Source organism: Hippopotamus amphibius, chromosome 8, assembly GCF_030028045.1.
Source record: "Hippopotamus amphibius kiboko isolate mHipAmp2 chromosome 8, mHipAmp2.hap2, whole genome shotgun sequence".
Lineage (NCBI taxonomy): Eukaryota > Metazoa > Chordata > Mammalia > Artiodactyla > Hippopotamidae > Hippopotamus > Hippopotamus amphibius.
In genome coordinates, this window is record NC_080193.1 from 21,950,170 (window position 1) to 21,976,944 (window position 26,775).

Genomic DNA, 26,775 nt, shown 5'->3' on the forward strand with positions numbered 1-26,775 from the left:
GCGGGCAGAGGTGCGGCGCGCGGCCACCGAGCGCGCCCACGCGGTCCCCGGCAGAGCCGCGGCGTCCCACCGTGCGGCCCTCTCCCTTCTCCCGGACCCCGCATCCCGCCGGCCCCAGGATGGGCGCGCGCGCTTCGGGCGGACCCCGGGCCCGGACTGGGTTCCTGCTGCTGCTCCTGCTGCTGCTCGGGCTGCTGGCCCCGGGCGCGCGGGGGGCGCGGGGCCGTGGTGGCACCGAGAAGAACAGCTACCGCCGCACGGTCAACACCTTCTCGCAGAGCGTCAGCAGCCTGTTCGGCGAGGACAACGTGCGCGCCGCTCAGAAGGTGTGCGCCGGGCCCGCGCCCGCGGTCACCTTGCCCTGGCCGCCGCGCACCTGGCGCCGGGGGCCCTCTGGGGCCATGCGCGGCCTCCGGGGCTGCAGGCCGGCCCAGGCGCGGGAAGAGGGCGGCTGGGATGCGGGGCGGGAGGGGGGGGCCCGGCCTGCGCCCCGGGGCCTGCCTCTTGCGGCCCGCGCCGTGCCTGGCCAACGTCGGGTCTCGGGGCCGGTTCCGGCGCAGGGCCTCGGGGCGTCCTCTGTTCCACGCGGTACTTCTCCTTGGACCTTGCCCCCGGGGGCGCGCGGCCGGGGCCTGCCCTGGGCTGCGCTGACGCCAGCCGCGCCTCTCATTCATTCATTCAACACGTTTGAATGAGCGCCTACTGTGAGCCAGGCACGGTGGCTGCTGCCCAGGGGCCGCCCTGCCGGCCCGCGCCCGCGCCCTCTCCCCACGCTGCTGCGCTCTCCCCGGCAACCCCGAATTTCCTGTAGCCTTGCATCCGACCCACTTCCCCTGAGCACCTTAGGCCCGCCTCCTTCTGCTTTGAAGATATTCAGGCTTTTTATTATTTTTTTTTATTATTTTTTTAAGAATGGGAGTAATGCGGTCTGCTCTGTTGCTTTGACAACCTGGCACAGTAACAACCTTTTTAAGCACCTACTGTGTGCTGGGCCTTTCGCTTGGAGCGTTTTGTTTCCTTTGGAGCTGTTGAGGAGCTTCAGACCCCTGAGGATGGTGTTGAGCTCCGGAGAAGCGCAGAGAGTCCTTTCTCCCAGCTCTGCCCTCGGGTAGCTGCGTGAGCCATTCGGGGTAAAAGTCCACCCAGAAAGGGGAAGTGAATAGGGGGACGGTTGCCCGCGATCAGGCAGTTCCTTGAGTACAGTCCTTACTCTTTGCCTTCTTAATTCCTTTGCTCTGCGCCTGCCCTGGGGTTTTGGAGCGGAGAGAAGTTTGGGTTTAAGTTCCAGCTCTTACTGGATGGCTTTGGGCGAGTGGCTTCACTTTTTTGAGCCTCCGTTTCTTTATTCCTTAAATGGGGTTGATAATAATATCCTCTTGGTTATGAGTTTGTAATTATGAATCGTTGGTACCTTTTTGGCCCGAAGTAGTGGCCGAATCAGTGTCAGCTACTGTTGTTTGTTGTATCCTGGCCAAGGCGCAAATCAGCATTGCTTAGCTCTGCTGGAAGAGCTTTGAGGATTTAAAAAAGTTTTCCGGTGCTTGAGATAGAGGGGAAAGAAAACACTAAAACCCAGATCAGATGGACTGCATATTCTGGTTGGATGAGATGACACAACAGGTTAGTGTGTTGGGAAAACTGACTTCTGACCACCTTCTCCTGTGGATGTTCTGAGCCTCCCCAGAGGATGTGGGTTCTGGGTGGGGGGGATATCTCTTTGCATTTGGCCACGGAGGGAGAAAGCATAACATCTGAGTGCAGAAAGGTGGCCATCCAGTCTTCCTGAGCCTAAAGGGTGAATCTGCTTCCCTCCTGCCATGTGCCTGAGCCATTTGAAGGCAGAAGTTGTTTTACAGCAAGAATTTTCTTTGAGGAGGGTAAGCACAAGTAACCCCATGTCTCATCCGATGGCCCTATCTGAGAATCTAAGGTCCATGGACTTGAAATACAAAGTAGATATTTAAGAGTTTAAATGTGGGTTAATATCAATAAGACAGCTGTATTCTGGCGAAGAATCTGAGAATCTCGAGGTCACAGCTCCTTCTGGGGTAAATGAAGGTGTGTGCCTTCAATAGAGATGATGATAATACTATTTGTTATTTGCTTAAGATGCTTCTTTTTTTTTTGGCCAAGCAGCATGCGAGATCTTAGTTCCCTGACCAGCAATTGACCAGGGATCTGTACCCAAGCCCCCTGCAGCGGAAGTGCAGAGTCTTAACCACTGGACTGCCAGGGAAGTCCCAAAATGCACCTTTTTTTAAAAGATCTAATTGCCTTTTTTCAGCAATTCATGAACTGGGCAACATCCCTTCTAGCAAATAAGTAGTCCATGTTCTAAGTCCTTTTATAGATAGAGGAACTCACTTAATCCTCAGAACAGGTCTATGATGTACGTACAGTTAATGTTTCCATTTTACAGATAGGGAAACTGAGGCACAGAGTGGTGAAGTGACTGGTTTCATGTCAGGCTGGGTGGCAGAGGCGGGAGTTGAACCGAGGCACAGTGGGTCTGGAGTCCACACTGGTGTCCACACTGGTACCCGCACCGGTCTTCCGGCGTCATGACCCTTCCTGGTTCCCCTAATCATTGTGGCATCTAGAATGAGGCTGCCCTGATATTTCCTGCCAAGTGTAGCCTAGACCGGCCAGGCTTGGGGGACATTGTTTTGTTAATCTTAATTAAAGGAAAATTGGATCTGCTAGCAGCTCTAGCTTTCAGGGAGCCAGACCTGCTTAGTGGGTTGTGAAGTTTGAGGGTGTTTAATGAAACACTCCACATTCTGTCTAGGACTCGTCTAAAATTAACCCCTGACCTTCTTCTGGTTTGGAGCGTGGACCTTGCTCTCCAAAACACATGGATTTGAATCCCAGCTCTGCTTCTCACTAGCTCTGTGACCTTGGGCCGGTCGCTTGACCTCTGTGTGTCTCATTTGTGCCAAAGAGATAAGTTGGAGGGTCGAATGGGATTAGTCAGGTTGTACAATACCAGGCACTGAATAAGCAGTTAGTAAATGGTAGAAAATATTTATATACGAAGGATTCGCCTGGTGTAAGTTAGTGTAAGGATATACCGTCATTTAACCAACTCCTGATGGTCAGTGTTTTGTTAGTTTTCCTTTCTTTGGCCACTCCAATCCTGGCTGCAATGGAGGTCTTTCTCTATACATTTTTGGAGTGCACATAGACAAGTTCATCTGTAAATTATTAGAAATGAAATTGCTGAGCCAAAGGATCTCTCCATTTTAAAAGTTTCAACTGAATTATAAGTGGTACACTTTTCTGTGTAAGTATACAGCATAATTACTTGTCACACACCAAGCACACCCATGTAACCAGTGTGTAAATCGAGAAATGTATAAAAATCCCCCTGCCCCAAGATAATCCCTCTCCTCACTCTGACAACATATATTAGTTTTGTCTGCTCTGTCCTTTATGCACCGTTCCAGTTCATGTACATTTTTAGTACTGAGAAATTTGTTTCCCAGTTATACCAGTTTCCACTCCCATCATATGTGTAAGAGCTCGTTCCCAAACCCTTTCCAACCAAGTGTCAGTAAACTTTTGGGTTTTATTATTTTGTTGTGAGATACTTGGTCTTTTCACTTATCCAGAGTCCACTGGCTACTTCTTTTCTGGGAACTGCTTTTTGTTTCCTTTGCCGTTTTTCTATTGAACCGTTGGTCTTTTTTTTTTTTAAGAGCCTTGCATTTTTTTGCTTTGTAGGAAAATATTTTGAACAGACTAACTTGACACTTTCCAGTCTTTTTTCCCACCAACATTTCAACAGCTTTATTGAGGTGTAATCCAGATAGACGGCACATATTTAAAATGGGACAAAAGTGTACACGTTACTAAATTTTGACATATGTATACACCCCTGAAAACATCACTGCAGGCAAAATAATGTTTCCTCTAATTTTTTATTTTGAAAAGCTGAAAGAATTGAATGAGGAACAAGCTACAATCTCCACCTGGGTTCACCATTTCCCCCCAAGACTGTTTCTTTTTCTCTACAAACACACACACACACCCACACACTGTCCCTCTCTCCCTCTCTCTCTCTCTCTCTTTTATTTTAAAAGTAAATTGCAGACAGCATGACACTTTCTCCAACAGAACCATAGTACCATGGCCCCTCCACCCCAAAACGTAAAATTGGTATAATATTTTTTAGTATACAGCCCATATTCACATTTCCTTTATAGCTTTTTTAAAAAAAGCCAGCAGTCAATGATTGCTCATTGCATTTGCTTTTCATGTCTCTTTGGTTCCCTTTAGTCTGTCAAAGCCCCTTCACCCGTTTGGGGGTGCAGGGGCTTTTATGACATTGACTTTTTTTTTAAGATTTATTATTGGCTGCATTGGGTCTTCCATGCTGCGCGTGGGCTTTCTCTAGTTGCAGAGTGGGGGTTACTCTTCATTGCGGTGTGCTTCTCAGTACAGTGGCTTCTCTTGTTGCGGAGCTTGGTCTCTAGGCTCTCGGACTTCAGTAGTTGTGGCACAGGGGCTCAGTAGTTGTGGCTTGCAGTCTCTAGAGCACAGGCTCAGTAGTGTGACACAGGCTTAGTTGTTCCACAGCATGTGGGCTCTTCCTGGACCAGGGATCGCACCCATGTCCCCTGCATTGGCAGGCGGATTCTTAACCACTGTGCCAGCAGGGAAGCCCCTCATGTGGCTGTTTTTATGTGAATATATGTTTTTCGTACTTTGGAGTATGTACCTAGGAGAGGAATTGCTGGGTCATATGGCAGCTCTAACATTTCAGGGAGCCTCTGCACAGCTGTACCATTTTACGTTCCCACCAGCAGTGTATGAGATTCCTTTCTTCCCATCCTCCCCAGCACATGTTCTTGTCTTCCCCCCACCCCTTGGATATATTTTATTTAATTTACTTTTTAATTGAAATATAGTTGATTTACAATATTATATTAGTTTCAGGTGTACGACATAGTGACTCGGTATCTTCTTGGCCTATACTCCATTTATAGTTATTATAGAATATCGTCTCTCCTCCCTGTGCTGTACGATATATCCTTGTATCTTATCTGTTTTACACATACTAGTTTGTACCTCTTAAACCCCTACCTCTATTTTCCCCATCTCCCCTTCCCTCTCCCCATGGGCAGTCACTAGTTTGTTTTCTATATCTGTGAGTCTGCTTCTTGTTTTGTGTTATATTCAATAGTTTGTTGTATTTTTCTAGATTCCACATATAAGGGATGTCATATAGTATTTGTCTTTCTCTGTCTGACTTATTTCACTAAACATTGTATGCTCCAGGTCCATCCAAGTTGTTGCAAGTGGCAAAATTTCTTTTTTATGGCTGAGTAGTATTCCAGGGTGTGTGTGTGTGTGTGTGTGTGTGTGTGTGTGTGTTTATATCACATCTTCTTTCTCCATTCACCTGTTGATGGCTGTCTGTCTTTTTGATTGTAGCCGTTCTAGGGGGGCTGACATGGAATCTCCCTGTGGTTGTGACAGGTCAGTTGACTTTTGAATCGTCCCAGGATGCGTCTTGTCTGATTATTTCCTCGGGGTTAGATTGAGGTCATACAATTCCAGCAAGAATTCTACATGAGGGTCTCGTGTCCTTGCTGGGGCAGCATATCAGGGCACATGGTGTCAGCCTGTCCCATCACTTTGATGTTCAGTTGAGGCTGGTGGACCTTCCGTCCTGGAGATATCTTTCCCCCTTTGTAATCCATTCGTGATCTGCGTGTGTTCCAGCACTTTGAGTTCACACATTTCAGTTCACTTTGTTTCTCACTGGGTTCCTCAGATGCTTGGATAACCTCTGAACCGCAGAAACTCGCCCCTTCTCTGCCTTGCTCGTGAAGACAGATGAAATCAGGCCCTCCGGGAGCCAGTTTGCATGTGCCTGGGGTGACAGGGTTGGAGGGGGAGGTGAGGAGAGCTTAGGATGCAGGATGCCCTCCAGGTTTAGGAGGAGGGCGATGTAACCTTGAGCTGGAGTCATCGTATTTTCTCCCACCGCCTCGGCCATGGCCGCAGGCCTCCTGAGTTGGTTCATCTGCATCTCCCTTGTTTTACCTTTTCATCCTGAAAATTGTCCAACAGACACAAAGGGAGAAAGAATTGTATAATGAACCACTGTACCTATCACCCAGTTTTGCCGTTCTTGTTACATCTCTCCCCCCATCAAAAAATTTTTTGAAGCCTGGCATAGTATTTTAAAGCTCATCCAAGACACATTAGCTCAGTTTTGAATACTTCAGTTTGCGTCTTTAACAGATAAACATTTTGCAAAGACCGTGACCACAGTACCGTCATGACAGCTCGTGACAGTTATTTAATAACCAACCCAAGTCCGTTTTCTGATTTCCCTGACTGACTCAAAATGTCTTTTTACAAAACGGCTTGGTTCAAATTAGGATCCAAAGTCTGCACTTGCATTTCACTGATATGTCTTTTAAGTCGCTTTTAATATCTTTACTTTTTTAAGAAATTAATTTATTTTATTCATGTATTTGGTTGTGCCAGGTCTTAGTTGCAGCAGGTAGGCTCCTTAGTTGTGTCATGCATGTGGGATCTAGTTCCCTGAGCAGGGATCGAACCCTGGCCCCCTGCATTGGGAGCACAGAGTCTTAACCACTGCACCACCAGGGAAGTCCCAATATCTTTACTTTTTCAGAACAGTTTGAGACTTAGAGAAAAATTGAGAAGAGTTCCCATACACCCCAACCCTGTTTCCCCCGTTATTCACATCTTATATTCTAACAGCACATTTGTTACCTAATGAACCACTCTTGATAGGTTGTCATTAGCTAAAGTCCATACTTCGTGTAGATGTCCTTGGTTTTTACATAATGCCCTTTTTCTGTCCAAGACATCACATCACATTTAGTCATCATGTCTTTTTTTTTTTTTTTAATTTATTTTGGCTCCGTTGGGTCTTTGTTGCTGTGGGCGGGCTTTCTCTAGTTGCCCTGAACAGGGGCTACTCTTCATTGTGGCTCGCGGGCTTCTTATTGTGGTGGCTTCTCTTGTGGAGCATGGGCTCTAGGCACGCGGGCTTCAGTAGTTGCAGCACGTAGGCTCAGTAGTTGTGGCTCACGGGCTTAGTTGCTCCGTGGCATGTGGGATCTTCCCGGACCAGGGCTCGAAGTCGAGTCCCCTGCCTGGGCAGGCGGATTCTTAATCACTGAGCCACCGGGGAAGTCCCCCATCTCTTCTTCTTTTTTTTTTTTAATAAATTTATTTATTTATTTTATTGGCTGTGTTGGGTCTTTGTTGCTGCACACAGGCTTTCTCTAGTTGTGGTGAGCGGGGGCTACTCTTCGTTGTGGTGCGCGGGCTTCTCATTGCAGTGGCCTCTCTTGTTATAGACCACAGGCTCTAGGCACATGGGCTTCAGTAGTTGCGGCACATGGGCTCAATAGTTGTGGCTCATGGGCTCTAGAGCACAGGCTCAACAGTTGTGGCGCATGGGCTTAGTTGCTCTGTGGCATGTGGGATCTTCCTGGGGCAGGGATCGAACCCATGTCCCCTGCATTGGCAGGTGGACTCCCACCCCCTGCACCACCTAGGAAGTCCCCCCATCTCTTCTTGTAGCAAACCCAGTCCTGTTGGATCAGGGCCCCCCCTATGGATCTCACTTCACCTTCGCTGAGATTTGGAGGAAAACAGTGGAGCCCGCAACACCCCCTGAGGGCTCCTGTGTCTTCACACAGACAAGGGAGCCAAGGAGTCACACTGTCCAAGCAGAAGCCACAGTGTACGGTGCCAGGCCCCCAGGCAGAGAGCAGGTGTTCCCACCACTCGCTCCAAAAGGCCCACGATGGGTCTGTCCCTGCAACACCGTCTCCTGCCCCAGCTGGTCCCCAGGGTGGGCCTGACCTTTCCTCTGAGCACGGCTGGGTCCTGCTCAGGCCCGCGGGTGTCCGAGCACCTGCTTGAAGACATTTGTTAGGTGGGAAGGAGACGGCTCCCTTTGGAGAGACGGCCGGGCCTCCTTCCTTGCTGGGAGCGCCGGGTCACTACCCAGCCATCCTCGGATCTGATGCAAGCAACCTAAGCGGCTCCCACGTCCTGAGGTCTTTACAGGTTCTAATGTCTGTCTTATCTTAGTCCCATTTTACAGCTGAGAAAACTGAGGCACAGAGAGGGGCAGTGGCAGTAGCTGTTGTGTCTCTTCCTCCCCAAATAACTACTTCCTCTCACCCTTTCTAGGGGAGCTAGTGTCCTTGCAAAGCCCAATAGCTTTTGTTGTGGAGCCCTTTCCTTTTTCCTCCACTTGAACAAAAAGTAAAAGTTGCTACCTATTGACAAACATGTACAAATCATGCATACTTTAAAGAATCACCACAGGAGAAACCAAAGCCGGTAGATGCCTGGAAGGGAGTGCTATTTGGCAACAAACAGGAATTAAGTACCGATTCACGCTGCAACACCGCTGAACCTTGACGATGTTATTTTGAGTGCAGGGAACCAGGCGCAAAAGGTCACGGATTGCCTGATTCCACTTGTATGGAAAGCCCAGGAAAGGCAAATCCGTGGCGACAGAAAGGAGGTTAGTGGTTGCCTAGGTTGGGAGGGGGAGGGAATGGGGGTGAATACTGATGGGGACAAGACTCCTTTTGGGGTGACAATTGTGCTGACGTTAGATTATGGGGAATTTCTTTAAAAAAAAACAAACCACTGAATCGTGCGTTTTAAAGATGGGAACTTGGGACTTCCCTGGTGGTCCAGTGGCTAGGACTGCCCGCTCCCAGTGCCAGGAGCCCGGGTTCGGTCCCTGGTCAGGGAACTAAATCCCACATGCCGCAACCAAGAGCCTGCTTGCTGCACCTGAGACCCAGCACAGCCAAAAAAATAAATGTTTTTTAGAAAAAATTAAAGGCGGGAACTTTATAGTATGTAAATGATAGATCAATAAAGCTCTTTAACAAAAAAAGAATTGAAACTAAACCAACACCAGTGTGCCTTCTCTCCAGGTGAGGATATGTACTCTGAAATCTCCGCATCCACCTACCCCCACCAAAGAGGGGCAGCGACCCTCTCTCTTCTCTCTGACACACATACTTCCTTCTGGCATTTCTGCGTGTTTGTTTTTATTTGTTTGTTTGTGTTTTTTTAAAATGTCAACTCTCATTTTTTTTTTACTCTTCCAATTAAAAAAAAATTTTTTTGAGATAGAAGTATAGTTGACTTACAATGTCATGTTAGTACCCTTCTAGTTTTTAAATAGCAGCTTATTGAGGAATAATTCACATACCCTACGGCTCCTCCATTTAAAGAGAATAATTCAGTGGTTTTCATTATAGTCACAGAGTTGTGTAACCCTCACCACAGTCAATGGTAGAACATTTTCATCACCTCAAAGAGAAATCTTTTAGCTACCAACCTTTCTCCCTAACCCCTGGCAACTGCTAATTTACTTTCTGTCAGTATGGATTTCCCCATTCTGGGTATTTCCTATACATGGGATCGCAATTTATGATCTTTCGCATCTGGTTCTTTTCCTTAACATTAAGGTTTTCAAGTTTCATCCATGTTGAAGCCTGTGTCAGTACTTCATTCCATTTTATGGCTAAATAATGTCCCATTTTGTGGATATGCCAGGTTTATCCATGCATCAGCTGATGGCCACGTGGTCTTTCGATGTACACATCCCTTTGGCGCTTGCGGCTAGGAAATTTGAGGCTGAAAGGATGATGTGTCCTTGCAGATGTGTCTTGGGGCCAATGCTTCTGTTGGAATATGGGATGTCTGTATGTAGGCATTTTGGACCTCCGTTGGGTGCGTTAAAGCATTTCACGTGAATATCCCATTTCTGGAGCCCTGGTGTATATCATACATAAAATATGCCCATGGCCAGCAAATAAGGGGCAGACCTGGGACTTGAACCCAAACAGTTAAGCTCCCAGGCCAGCATGCTCTCAGCCAAGCCACAGCAGTAGCACAGAGGTTACTGGCATCCTTTGCTCTCCTGGCCTCTGATTCAACCCTGCTCCTCTTTCCCCTGTCCTGGGGGATCCTGCCAACCAGGACATCCAATTTCAAATGCCATAGCCAATCTGCTTTGAGGCATTCATCCTCCCCACGGGAGCCCAAGGGCACGTGGACCAGATCCTGTTGCAACACTCCCGTCCCCTGGGACACTGGGAACAACCTAGGTTGTTCTGTAGGCGACTGGTTAAACAGCTCCAGGAGGCTGCTGTGTCCCGCCCAAGGTTGAGTAATCACCAAGGCAGGGTGTTCCGTGAGAAACATGGCAGAACTGTATACAGACGCTGCTGTATGTGGGGGGAATGCTCCTCTGTGCCTTTCTTCCCCCGGCGCATCTAAGGGAGGGTCCACAGCCGAGTGGTAACAGTGCTGCCTCCGGAAGGGGATATGGGTTGCAGGGAGTGAGACTTTATATCATGTGTTTAAAAATACCACTTTTTTTTTTTTTTTTAATTTGGCTGCACTGCTTGGCTTGGCAGGATCTCAGTTCCCTGACCCGGGCCCTCAAAAGTGAAAACGTGGAGTCCTAACCATTGGACTGCCAGGGAATTCCCAGAATATCACTTATTTTTATAGTTATTTATTTTTAAAATTGTATTGTTAATTTTTGGCAACGTTGGGTCTTCGTTGCTGCACTCGGGCTTTCTCTAGTTGTGACAAGCTGGGGCTACTGCTCTTTGCTTTGGTGCGTGGCCTTCTCATTGTGGTGGCTTCTCTTGTTGTGGAGCATGGGCTCTAGGCGAGTGGGCTTCAGTAGTTGTGGCACACGGGTTCAGTAGCGTTGGCTCACAGGGTCTAGAGCGCAGGCTCAGTAGTTGTGGCACACAGGCTTAGTTGCTCCTCGGCATGTAGGATCTTCCTGGACCAGGGCTCGAACCCGTGTCCCCTGCATTGACAAGTGGATTCTTAATCACTGCACTGCCAGGGAAGTCCCGAATATCACTTATTTTTAAAAAATACAGTGAAATGGAGCTGCACCTCATAATCATTCTCGGAGAGCTACTGAAGTCCTCCAAGGCCCCGGGTCCTTAAAGCTGGGATTGGCGTGGGTCTCTATCCTTTGCATATGCCTGGGAGATGCTGATGGGACTCAGGTGTGAGAACTGCTGTTCTTGCCCTCCCTGCAGCAGAGCCCTGGCCTCCAGGTGAAATAGGTTGGTTGCAGCACCTCCCACTGTTTAAAAATGAGAAATCAGGCAGAGACTTTGACAAAAGAGGCCGCAGAAGGGCTCTGGGAGGAATCGGAAGTGAAGTGGGCAGCTTTGCAGAGAGTGCCCACATCCCTCTGCCTGTAGGAGGAACATTTGACCAGATTAGCTTGGTTCTTGGCACCTGCACAGTTAGTCCTGAGCTCCGTCAGTCCCCTGGGCTACTCGGCCAATCCTGGGGTGGCCTTTATCATTGGCTGGCTGTGTTTTCTCATCCAAGTGTAAACTCGGCTGGACTGGGAAGAAGGGCGCTTTGGCTGGGTTGGTAATAACCTTTCTCTCCTTTCTGTAGTTCCTGACGAGGCTGACCGAGAGGTTCGTGCTGGGTGTGGATATGTTTGTGGAAACCGTGTGGAAAGTTTGGGCGGAGCTCTTGGATGTCCTTGGACTTGACGGTAGGTGTGGGGGGGCGTTCATTTGAAGGCACTGTTTCATTCTGGTGCTTCTCAAGTTATGGGAGTGGTACCCAGGGCGGGGGGTGCAGGAGAAGACTAGGGAGCAGTGAGCGTACGAGAGAACCTTCTGTATTGTCATAGTTGCGTGTGTCAGTAGCTGAGATTTCCAGATGCTGTTAGGATGAGGTACAGTTGGGCAGTGCCCACACGTCTGCCCCCGGGCAAACCTCGGGGACAGGAGGTGGAGTTTCTGGGTTGCAGGGATTCGTAACCAACTACTCCAGTGACTTCGAGATAGAGGGATTTAACACAGAGAACGAGGCGCTCACAGAATCATCGGAAGGGCTGAGGGAGCGACGTGTGACCCCCAGGGGTTGCTGCCCTGGTCCAGGAATCGGGAGACAGCTGCTGGAACCCTTTGAATTTAAGCTCACGGTCCTGGTCCAGGCTGCTGCCTGTCTCCAGGATGCCTGCAGCAGTCTGTGTCGGGGTCCCCCAGACCAGCCCCAGGTTCTGTGCATCTCTAGGAGGACTCCCAGGACCCAGCAGGTAGTTGTGATATATTACAGTGAAGGACACAAAGTACTGTCAGCAAAGGTAAAGGCATGTGGGGTGACATCCAGGGGAACCAGGCACAGGCTCCCAGAGCCCGCGCCCCGGGGGGTCACACAGGACACCCCTCATTCCCCGTGTGAGGTCTCCTTTACCAGGGATGCTCAGTACAGACTCAGTGCCCAGGGTGTTTGTTGGAGGCTGGTCATGTAGGCAGCCTCTGCCTGCACCTTCCTGACTCTCCAAAGGAAAGCAGGTGTCAGCCTGAACTGCACTGACTGTAAAAACCTCCAAGCCCAGGGAGTCCCTCTTCTCAGGGAACAGAGGGCACCCTCCCTGCAATGTGTGTGTTTCCCACACCACCAAGCAATTCACCCAGCTCTCCAGGACGCTGATCAGGTGCCCCCCAAACTGAACTCAGTTCTGACCCTATCTCCCTGGAGGTAGCATCTGATCCCACAGGTCAAGGGCTCAGTCCCAGATTTGCCCCCACTTCAGACACCAGTCACAAATCCAGGTTGTCACCCATGCTTCTGAATGACTGGTATAGATCAGCGGTTCCCACAACCCCTCCCCGCCTTGGGTTCAGTTACTTTGCTAGAGCCACTTGCAGAACTCAGGAAACCTGTTTACTCACTAGATTACTGGTTTATGATGAAAGGACATAACTTGGGAACAGCCAGGTGAAGGAGATGCGTGGGGCAGGGTTTCTGGGCGGGGCCTCTGAGCTTCCACATCTCATTGGCTATTGGTGATTGATTCAACCTTCAGCCCCTCCTGGCGGTCAGAGGGCCCAACGCTCTAATCATCTGGTTGGTTCCCCTGGCAACCAGCCTACATCCTTGGAGGCTTTGCAGAATCACCTGATTAATGGACACAGGTGTGGGTGAAAGGGGCTGTGAATTATCAAGACGCTTTTATCACGCTTGTCAGTTAGGAAATTCCCAGGGTCTTAGGAAACCGGGATGGACACCACAGACAAGTTTCTCCTTATGCGTCACAATCTCACACTCCGCAAATCCAAGTTCCCAGATGCCTGCCAAGGGCCCACGTTGCCAGCCGGTGTTTCCAGAGAGCAGCCTCAGGCCTGCTGGGTGAACTCTTGCACAGCTCCTAACTGGGGTCTCTTCTCAACAAATCATCCAGAGCGATTTTTTTTATTACTGCTTTTATAGTAGTGATTTAAAAAGAAAAAAAAAGTCAGGTCAAGTCACTCTCCTTAAAGCTGCCCAGTGACTTCCTGATGCACTTTGAATCAACCAAGTTCACACCAAGGACACCATGAGCACCAAGGTTCTGGCCAGCCCCCATCCTGTCCTTGGACCCCTGTTCTTGGGGTCTTCGATGCCTTCCATTCCCTCCAGGTGTTCCCTGCCGGGGATGATCCTCCCAGCCCTTTGCCTGCTCCTGTCTTTCCCATGCTTGGGTCTGTGGTACATGACACCTCCTCCAAGAGGCCCCTCCTGACTACCACTTGTGAGTTCTCACACCTACATTCCTCGTCAGCTATAACGTCCCCTCCCGTGTGTGTGTGTGTGTGTGCGTGTGTGTGTGTGTGTGTGTGTGTGTGTGTGTGTGTGTTACCCGTCTCGTTTCTGAGATCCCATGAGTGTGGTCTTGCCCACCTCCTCCAGGCTGCAGCCTTGGCCCCAACTCTGCCCTGGCACGAAGGGGCCCATCATTAATAAGAGTTGGAGGTCTGATGGCCCCGCTGTGTCACTTCAGGGGTGAGTTGAAATGTGACCCTCTCCAAAAGTGCCCCCAAAAGCCTCCACACCTGTGAAAGTGACCTTGTTTGGGAAAGGGGTCTCTGCAGGTGTAATCAAGTTAAAAATGAGGTCGTCCTGGGTTAGGGTGGGCCTTCAATCCAATGTCTGGTGTCCTTATAAGAAGAGGCAAAGTTGAACAGAGACACAGACCTATGGAGAAGATGGCCATATGAGTGTGAAGATGGAGGCAGAGACGGAAAGGATGTGGCCACAAACCGGGGAACACCTGGAGCCCCCAGAAGCCAGAATGATCCTCCCCTGGAGCCTTCAGTGGGAGTGCAGCCCTGCCTACCCCTTGATTTCAGAATTCTGGCCTCCAAGGACCTCCCTGGTGGTACAGTGCTTAAGAATCTGTCTGCCAGTGCAGGGGACACAGGTTTGATCCCTGGCCCGGGGAGATCCCACGTGCCTGGGAGCAACTAAGCTAGTGCTCCACAACTACTGAGCCCACATGCTGCAACTATTGAAGCCCTCGAGCCTACAGCCCATGCTCTAGAAGCCATCACAATGAGAAGCCCATGCACCGCAACAAAGAGCAGCCCCCACTCATCTCAACTAGAGAAAGCCTGTGTGCAGCAATGAAGACCCAACACAGCCAAAAATAAAAAATGATAAAATAAATCCTTAAAGAAAAAGAATTCTGGCCTCCAGAACAGTGAGAGGCTGCATTCCTGTTGTTTTAAGCTGCCAAGTCTGGTCATTTGTTACAGCGGCCCTAGGAGACCAGCACAGCTCCCTCTGGTACACACACGATCTCTCAGAATCAGCCCGCTTCTCCATCAGCCCTGACAGTCTTGCCTTACAGATCGGAGACTCAGGTCTTGAGGTTGAGCCACTGGCCCAAACCCACACTCTGGTTCACACCTGCCATTGTCCCCCTCTGTCACCAAGAACCCATCCTCCAGCCTTGAACCGCTGAATTCAATCTTGGAGAGGCCTTAGGCCAACTCTGGGCATCCCAGCGCTCAGGCAGAGAATCAGAGGCAGCAGCGTGACCATTTGAGAGGATGCTCTGCAGCTCGAAGCCCCCTTGGGCTGCTGAGGGCCTCTCCTGGGACTCGGGCTGAGTCAACACATAACCCAGATACAGCAATTGAGTGCAATCCCGGTTGGAATTCACATTCACCACGTGCCCAGACTGGTAAACGCTCGGCATTTCCATCCCTGAGCAATGAGCCCTGGAGAAGCAAACCTGATTGCAAGAAGTTGCACGCAGCTTGAAATGAAAGACCCCAGAGCCGAGTGGCCTCCTCATTACCTGGGAGAGGATCGGAACAGTCGTTCTGTCGTGGAGCCATAGATGCTTATATTTGTGAGGAGGGCAGCTGGCGCGTTTTGGAGCTAGAACTCACTTCCACATCGTGGTATTTTTCCCTTTATGCGTAAGCTTCAAAGCTTCCGAAGGCTTTTGGAGTGTGTCTTATGCTTAGACGTTTGAGTGTTCTGTCACCAAATGTTTCCGTGAACGCAGTCCTCTAATTTCCTTCAGAATTTTTCAAGGTATTGGTTAAAATGGAGACTCCTTATGGGACGTCCCTGGCGGCGCAGTGGTTGAGAATCCACCTGCCAAGGCAGGGGACACGGGTTTGGGCCCTGGTCCGGGAAGATCCCACAGGCCGTGGAGCAACGAAGCCCGTGCGTCACAACTACTGAGCCTGCGCTCTAGAGACCGCAAGCCACAACTACTGAGCCCACGTGCCACAATTACTGAGCCTGTGCTCTAGAGCTCATGAGCCACAATGAGAGAAGCCACTGCAATGAGAAACCTGCACACTGCAACAGAGTAGCCCCTACTCATCACAGCTAGAGAAAGCCTGCACGCAGCAACAAAGATCCAACGCAGCCAATAAATGAATTTTAAAATTTAAAAAAATAAATAAAATGGAGACTCCTTAGTCCAAAGTGGTTGTGAAATAGAGTGCCAGCCACATATGTGATGTTAAGTGTTCCAGTTGCTACATTAAAAAGGTAAAAGAAAACCAGTGAAATCAATAAGTGTTTTAGTTAACCCAATAGATTAAAAATGTCACCATCTTGGGACTTCCCTGTCCTAAGTGTGCTACTGAAAGGGGTTCTCAGACCCAATTCCAAAGCATGTGCGTGTGTGGAGGCTTCCCTACACCAATAAGCAATGCACAGACGCCATGCGGTGTTGGAGAATTCAAGTCAGCTCTGACACTGTCTACACAGAGGTAGAATCAGATCCCACAGGTCAGGGCTCAGTCCCACAAGACCACCCTCCACTTGGGACACCAGTTGTAAGTCCAGCTTGTCCCCCGTGCTTCTGACCAACTGGCTACAAACTAGAGGCTCCCATGACCCCCACCCCCCACCCCCCAGTTTGATTTAATCTGCTACAGCAGCTCACAGAAGCCAGGCAAACCCTTTTATTCACTAGATTACCGACTGATTACAAAAGCATGTTAAAACATACGGGGCCTCCCTGGTGGCACAGTGGTTAAGAATCTGCCTGCCAGTGCAGGGGACACAGGTTCGATCCCTGGTCCCAGAAGATCCCACATGCCAAGGAGCAACTAAGCCCATGAGCCACAACTGCTGAGGCTGTGCTCTAGAGCCCTCGAGCCACAACTATTGAGCCCGTGTGCCAAAACTGCTGAAGCCCACGCGCCTAGAGCCCATGCCCGGCAACAAGAGAAGCCACTGCAAAGAAGAAGCCCAAGCACTTCAGTGAAAAGTAGCGCCCACTCTCTGCAACTACAGAAAGCCCGAGCGCAGCAACGAAGACCCAATGCAGCCAATAAATTTTAAATAAATAAATAAATTTTAAAAAATAAAAATAAAAAAAATAAAAGATATGAATCAACAGCCCCGATAAAGGGATACAAAGGGTGAAGTCTGATCAGAGGAGCTCCTGGCCTCCTGGAGAGTGTGGTTCCCCAACTGGGAAGCTCTCCAAAAAGAGCCAAAAAAACTGTCCTTTTGGGTTTTTAATGGAGGTTTTATTACAGGGTACTGATTGACTAAATCATTGGCCAGTATCGACTGATTTCAACTTCAGGCCCCTTCCACAACCAGAAATCGGGGAGGGACTGAAAGTTCCAACCCTTTGATCATCTGGCTGGTTCTCCAGACAACCAGCCCCCACCTTGGGGTAGGATCCAAAGGTCACTTTCATTAACGTAACAATAGATGCTCCCATGGCTCTTATCCTTCAGAATTCCAAGCGTTTGGGGAGCTGTGAGCCAGGAACGCTGGACGACCAAACCATCGGGATAACCAAATATATATTTTTCTTATGAACCACGACACTGCAGGGACCCCGGGCAAATTGCTCTCTGTGGTTCAGTGCCATTCCCATGAAGATTCCAATGGCTTTTTTTTCACAGAGGTAGAAAAAAACAGTCCTGAAAGTTCTGTGGAATCAGAAAAGACCCCAAATAGCCAAAGTAATCCTGAGAAAGAAGAACTAAGCTGGAGGTATCACAGTTCCTGATTTCAAGCTGTGTTGTAAAGATACAGTCATCCAAACATATAGTACCAGCATAAAAACAGACCCACAGAGCCCAGAAATAAACTTACGCATGTACAGTCAGCTAGTATTTGAAAACGGAGCCGAGAACTTAATGGAGAAGACAATCTCTTTAATAAGGGGTGCTGGGAAAATATTCACATGTGAAAGAATGGAATGAGACTCCTATTTTATACCACTCACAAAAATTAACTAGACATGGATTAAAGATTGAAATGTAAGACCAGAAACCATAAAACTCCTGGAAGAAAACATAGACACTCAGCTCTTTGACCTCGGTCTTGGCAATGATTTCTTGGATTTGACACCAAAAGCAAAAATAAACAAGTGGGAACTTCCGTCGTGGTCCAGTGAGTAAGACTCTGCACTCCCAATGCAGAGGCCTAGGTTCGATCCCTGGTCAGAGAACTAGATCCTGCATGCCGCACGCGACTAAGAAGCCCACATGCTGCAACTAAAGATCCCTCATGCCACAACTAAGGCCCCGCACAGCCAAAATAAATAAAATAAATAATTTTAAAAATATAAAATAAACAAGTGGGACTACATCAAATTAAAAAGCTTCTGCACAGCAAAAGAAATGATCAAGAAAATAAACTTACAGAATGAACAAATATTTGCAAACATATATCTGTTAAGGAGTTAATATCCAAAAGAGCTAAAGAACTCATACAACTCAATAGCTAGAAAGAAAAAAAAATGGACAAAGGACCTGGACAGACATTGTTTCCAAAAAAAAGATGTATGAATGGCCAACAGGTACATGAAAAGGTATCAATACTACACTACTGGACTTCCCTGGTGGTGCAGTGGTTAAGAATCCACCTGCCAATGCAGGGTACACGGATTCGGGCCCTGGTCTGGGAAGATCCCACAGGTCATGGAGCAACTAACCCCGTGTACCACAACTACTGAGCCTGCGCTCTAGAGGCCGTGAGTCACAACTATTGAGCCTGTGTGCTATAACTACTGAAGCCCACACACCTAGAGCCCATGTTCTGCAATAAGAGAAGCCTGCGCACTGCAATGAAGAGTAGCTCCTGCTCCCTGCAGCTAGAGAAAGCCTGCGTGCAGCAATGCAGCTAATAAATAAATAAATAAATACTACATTACTAGTGGTTCAACATTGCTAGTCATTAGGGAAATACAAATCAAAACCACAGTGAGATATTAATTACCTCATGCCTATTAGAATGGCTGTTATCAAAAAGATAAGAGATAACAAATGTTGGTGAGGATGTGGAGAAATTGGACCCTCCTACACTGTTGGTGGGAATGTAGATTGGTGTAGCCACTGTGGAAAACAGTGTAAAGGGTCCTCAAAAAATTAAAAATAGGGAATTCCCTGGTGGTCCAGTGGTTAGGACTCTGCACTGCCACTGCTGAGGGTGCGGGTTCAATCCCTGGCCTGGAAACTATGATCCCGCAAGCCATACGGTGCAACCCCAAAAAAAAAGAAAAATTAAAAATAGAACTACCATAGGATCCAGCAATTCCACTTCTCTGAATATGTCTAAAGGAAACAAAAACACTGTCAAAGAGAGAACTATACCCCCGGGTTCATTGCAGCCTTCTTTACAATAGCCAAGACGTGGAAACAACCTAAGTGCTCGTTAACAGAAGAGTGGATAAAGAAATTTTGGTGTGGGGACTTCCCAGGTGGCCCAGTGACTAAGACTCCAAGCTCCCAATTCAGGGGGCCCGGGTTCCATCCCAGGTCAGGGAACCAGATCCCACATGCACGCCGCAACTAAGGAGCTTGCCTGTTGCAACTAAGACCGGGCGCAACCAAATAAGTAAAAACGGAAAAGACATGTTGGTGTGTATATATACAATGGAGTAGTATTCAGCCATACAACGAAGGAAATCTTCCCATTTGAAACAACATGGATGGACCTTGAGGGCATTAAGCTAAGTGAAATAAGTCAGAGAAAGGCAAATACTGTAAGATCTCACCTATATGTGGAATCTTAAAACAAAACTCATAAAATGAGAGATCAGATTTGTGGTTGCCAGAGAGAGCAAGTGGAAAGTAGGGGAATTGGAGGAAGATGGTCAAAAGGTACAAACTTGCACCCTGTATCGTTGTTAAAAGATGAATAAGTCCTGGGGATGTAATGGACAGCATGATGACTGAGTGACTTAACACTGCTGCGCGGTATAGTTGAAAGTTTTAAGAGAGTTAGTAGATCCTAAACATTTTCAGGAAAAGGAGAGAACTTTTTTCTTTTTGTATCTATATGAGGTGATGATATTAACTTAACTTACTGTGGTCATCACTTCATAATATATGTAAGTCAAGTCATGCTTGTACACCTTGAACGTATATAGTGCTGTATGTCAGTTATATCTCAGTTAAAACTGGGAAAGAAAGTTGTGTGCTGATGTAGGACATGTGCCTCTTTCAAATGGTTTGGTAAAAAAAAGGTGTGTGACTAGAGCTGGAGCTAAATGTTAACCATTGTTAAACCTCAGTGGCTTTGATAGGAGTATTTATTTTACTATCCTTTTAACTTTTCTATTTGAAACTTTTCTTAAGTCGGGCACACAGAAGATGCAAGTCCTCCATTTCACTCCATTCTTAAGATGGAACTTCATGTGTGGGTACCAGTTACGATTAGGTTTGGCTGTGAGTAACAGAGACCCCAAATAACAGCAGCTTAAACAAGATGGAAGCTTATTTCTCTTATGTGAAAGTTCACAGGTAGGTGGCTAGGCAGGTAGGTGGCTTTGCAGCACGTTCTCCTCAGGTCCAAGGCCCCTTCCATCTTATTGCTCCCCAATAGGTGACTTCCCTTCCCTCATGACCCAAGACAGCTACTCCTATGCCAGCCATCGCATCCACATTCCATCAGACAGAAGAAGAAGAGGTAAAGGGCACATTCCCACTACTTCTAGGAAGCCACCCCAAAACATTTCTGCTTACCTCTCTTGACCAAAGCTTAATTATGTAGCTGCTAGGGAGGCTGGGAAACACCCTTATCCTAGGCAGCCGTGTGCCCAGCCTAACATTGGGCATTTGTTACTATGAAAGGCAGGAAGGAAGGAAATTGAAGGCCAGTTTGCAAGCTCTGCCCTACCCGAAAGGTGTTTTAAACCCGCGATGTGACAGCATTGCCCTATCTTCTCCCAGGACTTAGTATGAAGACTAATGAGGCAGACGACTTTAGTTCCTTGAGGGGGTCGCAGAGGCCCAGCCACTGAGCTGAGCTGCCCACCCCCAGCTTGCAGAGAACTCCCTGACCCCTTGTAACCAGCCGCTGTCCCTCTGCTCTGTCCTGCAGTCTCGAACCTGTCCCAGTACTTCAACCCAAGCTCGGTGGCCAACAGCCCCGCTCGCTCCATCCTGCTGGTGGGCGTCGTCCTCCTGGCCTACTGGGTCCTGTCTCTGACCTTGGGCTTCACCTTCAGCATCCTGCACGTGGTGTTCGGCCGCTTCTTCTGGGTGGCGCGGGTCATCCTGTTCTCCATGTCCTGCGTGTACATCCTGCACAAGTACGAGGGCGAGCCGGAGAACGCCGTGCTGCCCCTGTGCTTCGTGGTGGCCATCTACTTCATGACCGGGCCCATGGGCTTCTACTGGCGCAGCAGCCCCAGCGGCCCCAGCGTGGAGGAGAAACTGGAACAGCTGGAGAATCAGGTGAGACTGCTCAACATCCGTCTCAACCGAGTGCTCGAGAGTCTAGACCGCTCCAACGGCAAGTGACAACCAGCCAACCGGCCGGGTCCCCTCCCACCAGCGCCCTCTCTCCGGAAACAAAAAAGAAGAAGAAAAAAAAGAACGCCAAACCCCAGACCATCTTAAATAAACATGCCTGAGCAAGAGAGTGGCGCTTTGCGAGGGTGTTTCTGGCCACGTGTCAACTCTTAGGACATCTTCCGGGAGGAAGGACAAGGTCGTTGATGTAGAACTACCCACCAAGTGTCATTAGTGGAAAAAAAAATATTTTTTAAACAAAGGATATAACCATATTAGCTGTACAGTAAGAGAAGTTTATCTGTGCATAGGGCATAAAGTTAATTTTTTCAAGCATTTACATACATCTTTTGTAAGGTTTTTAATAAAGGCAGCTCGAGTCAAGTTTCTGAAAACTTTACGTGGAGGGGAAGGAATTGCTCATTTGACCTTTTGGAAAAGTTTCAAGGCAAGCGTTTGTTTTTGCAGCATAGGGATTGGTGGGTGAGGTCTCTGTGTGTTCTTTTCATGTTCCAAAGCTGTGACCTTCGTTTCATGTTGTTTTGAGTTGATGTTGATTTATTTAATGACTACCCGTTGCTTCTGAATGTGGACTGTTGGGTTTCAAGGACGAAACTAAACGTCTTCTGGGTCCTTCGATCCTATTTCTAAATGAAGAAATCATTATTTGTAGAAAACCTAAGATTTCTTTCCCCCCTTCTGTACTTTGATGTATTTTAACCTCAACATTTTGTAAAGGAAAATTCAAGAACCAGGCAAAGAAATGTCTTTGGGGTTTGATGCCAAGAGCTGCCTGGGTAAGCTCATTCAGGAACCTATCTGACATCTGAATTTCGGCACTGGCCAGCTAGGTCGATATAGGAAAGATATACTCTCCAGGGTTTTTTTGTTTATTTGTTTCGTTTTGGTTTTGGTTGACTCAGGACCTTAGAAGGAAAATCAACCATTGCAGCTAATAACATTTTCAAGTCTGTTGCTGCTTATAACGTGTCCTCAGGAATAATAAGCGGGCATAAGCCAGACTTGGAAAAGATCTGAATGATTTTTCCTGAAATTTTTACAATACGTGCGTTAGGTGCTTTTTTCTGGAGTCTGTGGCGGCCTCATTGTAGGTGGGCTCTAGGGGTGGAGAGAGGTATGTGCAGGACAGACAGCTCCACAGCTGTCTGGGTCCTGGACAGAGGCGGCTTGGCATGGCTCGGGTCAGGGGCTAGTGGAGACGCCCCTTTCTCGGTACCAACAAGCAGAGAAGGGCAAGGAAAGGATGCCCCAGATTTTGCTGCCAGGGGCCATGGCTGCCGTCCCCCGCCCACCTGCGTCGTGCCCTGGCAGCCCCCTCTCAAGGGCTCCCGTACACAGGTTTGCAGAGACCCCTGTCGGATCAGGTAGAACCAAGACCTCTTGGTCCAGGTATCCGTTTTGGAGAAAACTCAGCTGCCTGCCACCTCCTCCTGTGCTACGTTTCTGTGACGTTTTATCTGGGGTTGCAAGTCCCTGGAAAATGCAAGCGAACGTCTATTTTTAAGGTTTTACAGTAACGGGACCCAGACTCTCCTGCCTTCCGTTCACTTCCTGGAACACATACACGTTCTCTAGAATTTGCTTGAGCAAATCTTTCTCCAGGGGCATTTGAACCCCATGGCTTCTACATCGAAACCATTCCAGTTTTGTCATTTAGATACTTATAGACAAATCTATTTTAGCACAAGGTATGAAGAACTCCAAGGGGGTCATCTTTGCCTTCCTTCCTCTTGTGCGTCTGGCTCCTGTGTATTTGGCATGTTTAGGTATTTGCTTTGCTCCTGTTAGCCGGGGGGAAATTGACATTCTCTGCACAAAGCTTTTTTTTTTTTTTTTTAATTACTGGTCTGGGGAGAGAGAACATCCACTCTGTTCTCTCGCCCACCTTCACACATGGAAACCTGCTGGGCACTGTGCTGTATGGAGATCCAGGCAGGAAAAGCATTTTAACTTCTAGTAAATCAAGGAAGGCTCACGTATCTGGGCACTGGTAGACTGTGGCCACAGCATCAACGGGAAATTGCTGTCGAGAAAATGCACCTTGTTTTCCAGATTGGCTAAGTGTGGACTATGAAGCCAGTCGTAGAGTACAGTACACTCAAAAGAAAGATGTCTTTATTTTTCACGAAAGTTAAATAGTTATTAGGTCTTTAGGAGTGTCACTTCAGGGTAGAACCGTCCTTGAAATTCTGATCGAAATCTTAGCTGTTCGATCTGAATGACTCCTGCTTTTTGATGTGTAAATTTGACTTTTGCTTGGGCGTGTTCTTCACCGTGCATAGTTTGGGTTTTCCGGTTTTTTCTTTTCCGTTCCCTGGAAGCTTGTAGGGTATTTGACCTCCCCCACTGCCCCTCATCTCTTCCTTTTTTCTCTCTTTTGTACATGGAGAAATGTATTTTTGTACCATACCTCACACCTTGAAGAGAAACCTTTTTTTATATCTTCAGGGCTATAGAATATTTTAGTGTAACACGTCCTTCAATGTGATACGAAAACATCCTGACAAAAACTCCTGTGGATCTGTTATAGCTGAGGCTCAGTTTTTTAGGTATCTTCAAGTCCATCAGTGTTAATTTCCCAATGCTTCAGTATCACAGTGAATACCAAGAACAGAAAAGAGTCCAGAAAAGAAAAAAGGGCCAGCTGTCTCTGGATTGCTGGATTTCTGAGAATGTTTGGGGATCAATGTTTGGAGCGATCTCTTCCTTGACATCCTAGCAAAGATGCTTCTGTGGCACCAGCCTTCCATAAGTATATTTTCCAATACCAATCAGCATTACCTGCCTGCTGGGTTTTTTGCTTTGCTTGTTTTGGTTTTTTTACCCCATATCATTTCTGGTAGCAAAGCGCAACAACAGAATTTCCTGAAAGCTGGCCTTGTGAATTGGGCCAGGGGGTCTTCACGTATGAAGGTGACCGAGTGACAGCACGGAGAGAGGTTAGTGCCATTGAAAGTAGCTTTTTAATACCCACAGTTCCCCAAAGACGACACGTATACCATGTCACGCGGCATCACAGGAAGCCTGTCACATGCAGGGGGGAACTGGGTCTATGTCCTTCCTGCTGTGGTGGGAAGTAGCTAGTTGCGGACATTGCCTGTTGGAACGAAGGGTGAACGTGCAGGCAGGATGGGCTCAGTGCTTGGGGGGGTGTTTAATAGGACTTTTACATGCCCACGAGGGCTGGCTTGCGGGGAGGATGTAAACCACTTTGGTCCTTAGTCTGGCCCTGTGATTCCGCAGCCTTCTAAACAGGTTAGGAATAACATGTCAGATGTCCAGTGCAGAATCTAAAACATGACAAAGACACCGTGTCAACAGCGGGAATCCTGCTTGATGTCATCTCTGTGCTTTTGGCCACCTCTTAAGATGCTGTTGAGGAATGACACCTGCCTGACACTGTGACACCTGATCACTTCTTCCTGATGGGTTCTGAATTAGCTGATTTCAGCAAAAAAAACAAAAAACAAAAAACCAGCTCTCGCCATCCAGCTAGCTCACTTTAAAAGGAACTCCTGGGAGTTTCCTGGCAGTCCAGCGGTTAGGACTTGTCGCTTTCACTGCTGCGGGCCCTGGGTTCAGTCCCTGGTTGAGGAACTAAGATCCCACAAGCCATGCCACGCAGCCAAAAATAATAAGATAAAATAATAAAAGGAATTCCTAAGGCCCTAAGGTGTCAACTCCCTCCCCCAACTTTTTGAAATAATATATCACCATTCTACAGAAGTTTTGTTTATGGCCATTTGAGTAGTTGAAACTTTGCTCCCCAGTGGTGACTCATTGACGTATATATTTTCACAGGATCTGACATAGTGCCCTTAAAATTGGTGTTGGACAAACATCCACATGATGTACCGTGTCTGGGAGAAACCAGCCCTGTCCAGCATACTGAATTCCATGCTCTGCTAGCATGCCATTGATGCCTCGATACGTAGGAGACACACCGGGACCAGTTTTTCCCTGGTGGTGGCATGAAAAGCTGATTGTCCTTTGCACCGTCTACTGAAAACCTCTGGCAGCTAGTGGTGTTGTCAACCATACGCCCTAATGTCTTTTTGCAGATTTAAAGGTTTTGTTGTAGTGTCAGTTGAACATGCGCATGGGTGTTAAATCTTTGAAAACTGTGATTAAATTGATTTCTTGTGATGGTGGTGGTGATTAGCAGTCACTTAAAAATCCAGCGAAGCGCTTATTTCCCTCTTCTTAACTGGACATCATATTCGTGAGGTGTGGTACCCATCATCCACAGTGTATTCATGAGTCAGATGCGTACTTTGTGTGTCTGGTTATCAGTTCTACATAGCGTTTAATTTGATACTGTGAAGCCATTTGATTTTAATATAGTGGTGTGTGCGTGTGCATATGTGGTGTGTGCACACGTTAGTTTCACGAGCCTTGGGAAACTGATTCTACAAATATAAATAGACATAAATGTATAAGGCTTATTTTTTTGGCAAAGCGAGCCGTACATTCCTCTTATTTATTAAATCACTGGCTTCTGTGTTGTGTAGAGATATTTGTAGACCAATTTCAGAACAGAATTAAAATATTGTGAAAATTACAGCTTAATAAATGTTTGTGGTAATTTTGTGGTATGTACTTCCTAAATAGATTTCATTCCTTCCGACCAAGCGTTTGTGGCGTTTTCCCCATCTTGACGTGTGATGCTGATTCCAGGATTCTGTTCCCCCGTCTGACTTGAGTTTAATTGTTTGGTTGGAGGTAGGATTGCCAGATAAAATATAGGACACTCGGTTAAATCTGAGTTTCAGATAAGCAACAAATACAGTTTTAGTGTAAGTACAATATTTGGGACACACTTATACCAAAGGGAAAAAAAGAGTTGTTGCTTATCTGAAATTCAAATTCAGCAGGGCATCCTGTATTTTTATTTGCTTAATCAGGCAATCCTAGCAGGGTATAGCAACTGCTGTACACCCCTGTAGCCCAGCCTAAACTGGGGTGCTTTCTTTGGTGCTGCACATTGTTTCCTTAGCATTAGCAAACATTCAGGAACGAATGTAAAAGGAGAACGGTGACATTAAATATTTATGACCTGAGAGTGTTGCTCCTGGGAATATTTATATTGCAAGGAAAATCTCACAGGGGTCTCCAGGGGACGGTTTGAGGCCAGTCATCGTGACATCATCTGGAGGCCCCCTGGCTGGCCCAGCATTGGGAGAGTGAGCAGGTCAAAAGCAGGGACCCTACACCGTGCAGGGCAATTCAGCAGTGAGCCACAGCGTCACTGCTGGCTGAGAAAGTGGGGACCGGGAGGAGAAAGGACAACATCGTCCATGCGAGTGAGTTAAATACATGTGCTTGATCATTTTGCAAGAGCACATTAAAAAGAAAAGAATATCCATGCACCCTAATGTTCACAGCAGCACTGATTACAATAGCCAAGACATGGAAACAACCTAAATGTCCGGCGACACAATGAATGGATGAAGAAGATGTGGTACATCTATACAATGGAATACTACTCAGCCATAAAGAATGAAATAATGCCATTTGCAGCAACATGGATGGACCTAGGGGTTATCATATTAAGTGAGGTAAGTCGGAAAGAGAAAGACAGATACCATATGACATCACTTATACGTGGGATCTAATAAAAAAAATGATACAGGTGAACTTATTTACAAAACAGAAACAGATCTCGAAATCAAAT

The 26,775-nt window shown here is 47.6% G+C and overlaps 1 protein-coding gene across 1 annotated transcript; it reads left to right on the plus strand.

Annotated features, from left to right (window-relative positions):
* BRI3BP (BRI3 binding protein) lies at positions 1-25,674 on the plus strand. Its single transcript, XM_057746704.1, has 3 exons — positions 1-326; positions 11,470-11,572; positions 20,668-25,674. The coding sequence occupies exons 1-3, from the start codon at positions 120-122 to the stop codon at positions 21,087-21,089; spliced, it is 732 nt and encodes a 243-aa protein (XP_057602687.1). The 5' UTR covers positions 1-119; the 3' UTR covers positions 21,090-25,674.
* The last annotated feature ends 1,101 nt before the right edge of the window (positions 25,675-26,775 follow it).

What these genes read in the sequence shown, in the direction of transcription:
- BRI3BP (XM_057746704.1), top strand. Translation starts at nt 120, where the DNA reads ATGGGCGCGCGCGCTTCGGGCGGACCCCGGGCCCGGACTGGGTTCCTG. An exon ending in ACGTGCGCGCCGCTCAGAAG is followed by an intron (nt 327 to 11,469) that starts GTGTGCGCCGGG and finishes TCCTTTCTGTAG; the next exon opens with TTCCTGACGAGGCTGACCGA. An exon ending in GGATGTCCTTGGACTTGACG is followed by an intron (nt 11,573 to 20,667) that starts GTAGGTGTGGGG and finishes TCTGTCCTGCAG; the next exon opens with TCTCGAACCTGTCCCAGTAC.